The sequence below is a fragment of the Lycium ferocissimum genome, chromosome 1 (assembly GCF_029784015.1).
Source record: "Lycium ferocissimum isolate CSIRO_LF1 chromosome 1, AGI_CSIRO_Lferr_CH_V1, whole genome shotgun sequence".
Lineage (NCBI taxonomy): Eukaryota > Viridiplantae > Streptophyta > Magnoliopsida > Solanales > Solanaceae > Lycium > Lycium ferocissimum.
The window spans coordinates 56,312,374-56,318,167 of NC_081342.1; the positions used below are offsets into that span (position 1 = coordinate 56,312,374).

Genomic DNA, 5,794 nt, shown 5'->3' on the forward strand with positions numbered 1-5,794 from the left:
TTTTTGATGAAGTGCCTGTAGAACCCAGCATGCCCCAAGAAACTTCGGACACCTTCGACTGAGATGGGTGGAGGAAATTTTGCAATCACATCTATCTTCGCTTGATCGACCTCAATTCCCATTTCAGAGATTTTGTAATCGAGGACGATCCCTTCCTTCACCATAAAGTGGCACTTCTCCCAATTTAGTACAAGATTTGTCTCCTCACATCTTTTCAGCACTTCTTGGGATGGCCAAAACAATCATCAAATGAATCGCCCACAACAGAGAAATCATCCATAAAGACTTCCAAGAGGTCTCTGACCATGTCAGATAAGATAGATATCATGCTCCTTTGAAAAGTGGTTGGTGCATTACACAATCCAAAGGGCATTCGACTGAACGCAAACGTCACATAGGGACAAGTAAAATCATCTTCCCTTGATCTTCTAAGGCAATGTTGATCTGATTATAGCCCGAGTAACCATCTAGGAAGAAATAGTAAGACCTCCCAGCCAGCCTATCCAGTATCTGATCAATGAACGGCATGGGAAAATGGTCTTTACAAGTGGTAGTATTCAGCTTCCTATAGTCCATGCAAACACGCCATCCAGCAACTATTCGAGTGGAAATCAGCTCATTCTTTGCATTAAGCACCACAGTGATACCTCCTTTCTTTGGTACACATTGAATAGGACTCACTCACTTGCTGTCTGCAATCGGATATACTACCCCAGCATCTAACCACTTTATGATCTCCTCACAACTTCTTGCATGTTCTGGTTCAATCTCCATTGATGTTCAACACTTGGCTTGCTGTCCTCCTCTAGCTGAATTTTATGCTCACAAATACCAGAAGGAATACCCCGAATGTTGCCATGGTCCAACCAATAGCACGTCTGTACTCGCGCAAAAGCTCCACTAAACGCTTAATCTATTCCTCAGTCAGTAATGCTGAAATGATCACTGGCAATGTCTTGTTCAGACCAAGGAACTCATACCTCAAATATGATGGGAGTTGCTTAAGCTCAAGCTTTGGTGGCCGAACAATAGAAGTCTTGGCTGGTGGAGTAGTTCTATTTGCAAGGTCAAGATCAAGCTTTCTTGGGTGGTAAGTGTAGGAACCCAGACCCTCAAGTGCATTTATAGTTTCCACGTAGCCCTTCATATCATAAGAATCAAAGTTCATCAGAGCTGCAGCAAGAGATTTTCCTAGACATTCTTCTTCCATTTTATGTTCAACAGCATCATCAATCCCATCAAACGAATCAATAACTGAGATACTCTCGTAAGCGCTTAGCAACTTCGTCCGTTTGCTTGCTTGGAAAGTCACTTCTTCATCATTCACTCGGAACTTAATTTCATTCTTTTCAGAGTCCATAAGAACTCTGCCCGTAGCAAGGAAAGGTCTTCCCAAGATGATGGGAATATCTCTATCAACCACACAATCCAAAATCACGAAATCAGCAGGTAACATGAACTTGCCTACTTGTACCAACACATCATCTATAAGCCCAACTAGTTTCTTGATAGATCTGTCCGCCATTTGTAATCGCATAGAAATTGGTCTCGGCGTCCCCAATCCAGATTGTTTAAAAATAGCAAGAGGTATCAAGTTGATACTTTCCCCATTATCACACAGAGCACGGGCGAATGCATCAAGCCCAATATTACATGGAATGGTAAACGCCCCTGGATCTCCCTTCTTCTGAACTATGGTGGAAGCAATAATTAAACTGACACGATGAGTTAAATTCATCGTCTCATGTTGAACAGACCTTTTCTTCATAAGTGTCTTTCACAAACCTAGCAAATTCGGCATCTCTTTTCGACAAAAGCATCTGGAATGGAAAATTCATCCGAATCGGCTTCAACTAATCATAGAACTTCTGGCACTTAGCGTCATTATTCTTCTTTGCCAACCTTTGAGGAAATGGAGGCTTTGCTTTGTACATCTGAGTCAAAGGGCAAAAAGCCCCTTTTATCGTGTGTTTATTTGTATCCGCAACAACCTCTGGAGTATCAACAACTTTTTCTTTACCACAGACCTCATTATTAACGATAGGCACATCGGAGTGCACCTCTTCTTCCTCAATAATTGGATCCAGATCAACCACCTTCTTGTCAGCACCCTAAAGTATTTTACCACTCCTAGTGCTAATAGCAAAAGCTCGTTCCACGCCACCCCCTTTCTTCGGGTTTGGAATAGTATCACTGGGAAGCCCACCTTTTCTAGCAGGATGCTGTTCTCTAGAAAGATAACGCATCTGCTGTTCAAATTCAGAATAGCTGCTGAATGAAAAACCACTGTCTCTGATAGCCCAGATAATGTCTTTTCAGTGTTTGTCTTACTTGCCAACACTTTTTCAAGCATTGACTCCAACCTCGAATATCTTGATCATTAGACTGCCCTTTTGGTGGAATGTAAGGGTTGAATACATCGGAAGAGTGTATACCCAAAATATTGGCTCCAGAACAAAAGGAGCACTCTGAATAGCAGAATGGAAATCCTACGCCGGTGGATCACCAAAATCTGTACCTGCGGGGCCCTGTCCCGTCATCTGATTCTGTTGTTCTGTACTAGAGGTCTGTAGACATAGATGTGGGTTATGTACAGTTTTGTTCGGATGCGATGAGTAAGTTGTGTTTGGGCGGCCCGTACGCCGTGCGGCCTTGTCGAGCTTGCGTGTATGTATGCTTTGCTACGTTATGTGTATCATGATAGCCTTACCGGCTTCGGAGCAAAGATATGTTTGTATGCATTAGTTTGGAGCCACATATGATACGGATTTATGTACGCGTCGTTTGTATGCCGAATTTGGTTAGTGAGCGCGTATGGGTGCCCAGCTCGGGCACTAGTCACGGCCTACGGGGTTGGGTCGTGACAGAAGTGGTATTTGTTCCCGAAGTTACCGTTGTTGTTGTTGTTGTATCTACCTTGGTTCGGTCCACCATAGTTGTTATTGTAGTTCCCTTGGTTGTTTTTTTAGTTCCCTTGGTTGTATGATCCCTGCCCTTGTTGGAGTCTTCAGTATCTCTGAATTGGCCCGTGAATATCCCCTCGCTTGTGTCCGCATATTGAACGTTCTCAATTAGCGGAGGGGGCCCTCTTGATATGGACCCTCTGGGACTTGGTATATTCCAGGTGGCATGCCTGAGATATCTTTACAAACGTTCACCTTTTTCAATTCCCTCTCATCAAGCCTCTTTATCAGTAAAGAGAGGCTAGTGGCCAATTGTGCTAACGTTTGCTACATTTCCTGACTATCTTTCACAATATTTTGAATCAATGGTGTTCCAAGTGATAGCCCATCAGAATTACTTGAATGTCAAGTTTGGTTGTGTGTAGTCAATCGATCAAGTATATCAGTAATATTGGCATATGACTTATTCATGAAACACCCGCTAGCATCATTATTGGCTGTTGCTTGGGTCATAGAATCCAACCCTCTATAGAACTTCTCCTTCAAAATCTGATCTGGAAAATCATGGTTTGGACTCCTATCCAAATATTCTTTGTACCTCTCCCAAGCTTCAAAGAGTTGTTCCCCCATTACGTTGTTTGAACTCGTAAATCTGATCACGAATTTTAGCTCTTTTACTCAGAGGATACCACTTCCTGAGAAACACCTTGACCATGTCGTCCCATGTAGCAATAGAGTTCCGGGGAAGCTTTGTGAACCATTTTCTCGCTTCTCCGGCTAATGAATATTTGAAAAGTTTCAGTCGGATCGCTTCTGGAGTCACACCCTTTTGGATATGCTGAGAGGACACATGCAGAAAGTTTGTTATATGTTGGTGAGGGTCATCATCGACTACATTCCGAAAGTATCCCTCTTGTTTGAGCATATGATAGAGGGAATTATCAAACTTGATAGTAGTGGCAGTCACCCTCGGATGAATAATTGCACATGGAAAGTCTTCATCAGCTTCTGACTCATTAGCAAAAACACTCTCCATTGGAAGTTCGTTGTTGGCCATGATCACCTGGTTTACAAGGTAGCAAACAAGGTGTGTTGGAATATGACAAAGACTTTAAGAAAAGTAAACACTATTTAGTAATTTCAAAACCGTATTCCCCGATAACGGCGTCAAAATTTGATACGCTCAAATTTACACTTTTAACAGCGTAAAGTGGACGATGTCAAATATTTTAACCCAACAAGTTTGAGGTCGAATCCCACAGAGAATATGATGTGAAAATTTTACTAAACAAGTATTATACTAATCTTGCGGTCCTGGTGTATTCCAGAAAAAGGGTTTTATAGTTCTTTTGGTTTGTGGACTAATTTAAAATTACTAGAAATTTAAAGTTGTAAATATATGGATAAAAAGAACCAAGGTTGTGTCCCCGTCAGATAAAGTGTATGATCATGGGTATCGATCTTGATATACTTCTAATGGATCGTTTGTATGGATGCACTTAACCTCTATGTGAATCTGAACTATTTCCCAATAAGAAAAGATTATTTCTTTTTATGCTTTTTCCAAAGATAAGAAAGTATGCATGAAGAACGGTTAATTATGCCAAGTAAATTTCTCTTATTAAATTTATTAAACAAGGCTTAAAGCCTTGAGTTCTTGTTATTTGTTCTTAGCTAACCCTAGCTATTTTCCCAAATAAACTAAAGTTTATGGCGTTAGCTAATGTTTGCAACCACTAACTATATGATGAAAAAGAAGAACAAATAAACCCTAACAATCCATTATATGTATATCAATCACAAAACACCCATCATTGGGTTCACAACCCTAGTAAAGAAATTTAGCTACTCACAGAAGAAGAAGAACAATAAGAAATAATTGAGATCATAATGCTTACAAATGATTGCTTGGAATTGAAGAGAAATTAATTGCAAGTGTTTGTAATCCCAAAAAGCTTCAAAAACTATGAGTATTTAGTACTAAGGAAATAAAACTGATAATCTGGTGAGTTGTACTTTACAGGAAACCTAAATCAGGTATTTATAAGAGTCTAAGTTGTACAAAATATGATTGACAAAATTGCCCCCGACGGACCAATGTACGGACGGTACATTTTATACGGTCCGTAGAATAAGTGAACAGTTCTCCGTAAAATCTTCTTCAGTTGCCAGATATACGATCTACCTTTACGGACCGTAAATATTATACGGTCCGTATAACTTGTCCGTACAATCTTCTTCCCTTTGAGACTTCGCTGGAGCCAATCTACGGTGGGATTTACGGACCGTAAATAATATACGGTCCGTACTTCCGCCTTGACTTCCTCTTCAGGTCTGAGGCCTTTCTATTATGCATCTACGGTGGCTTTGACAGACCGTAAATATTATACGGTCCATATGTTGCTTCGCAAAGTTAGTCTTCAGTTATTTTTCTTTATTTGAACGCCTTTTTAATCCATTTCCACGACTTGCTCCCGCAATACGTTAAACATATGCAGCGTATTACAAACACATCAAAAAGACTAAGACTTTCTCAAAAACAAGTAAAACTTATAGCCAAAGAGCATCAAATGTGCCATAATTTCACGGCACATCACACGCGCGAAACATGTCCTCAAGAACCTGAATCGTCTGCTGGGACAAACCGTCTGGCTGGCGGTGGAAAACGGTACTAAGGTTCAATGTAGTACCCAATTCCAAATGCCTCCAAAACCGAGATATAAACATCGTGCCCCTATCAGATATGATGGTAATAGGAACCCATGCAGTCTAACAATCTCAAGATGTAGATCTTGGCTAACTTCTCGGCATTATAAGTAAGCTGGATCGGAATAAGATGCACAGACTTAGTCAACCGATCAACAATGACCAAGATCAAATCAAACTTATCC

The 5,794-nt window shown here is 40.7% G+C and overlaps 1 protein-coding gene across 1 annotated transcript; it reads right to left on the bottom strand.

Annotated features, from left to right (window-relative positions):
* Positions 1-913: 913 nt before the first annotated feature.
* LOC132065522 (uncharacterized) lies at positions 914-1,738 on the bottom strand. The gene has a single exon (XM_059458953.1). The coding sequence runs from the start codon at positions 1,736-1,738 to the stop codon at positions 914-916; it is 825 nt and encodes a 274-aa protein (XP_059314936.1).
* Between the last annotated feature and the right edge of the window lie 4,056 nt (positions 1,739-5,794).

What these genes read in the sequence shown, in the direction of transcription:
- LOC132065522 (XM_059458953.1), bottom strand. Translation starts at nt 1,738, where the DNA reads ATGAATTTAACTCATCGTGTCAGTTTAATTATTGCTTCCACCATAGTT.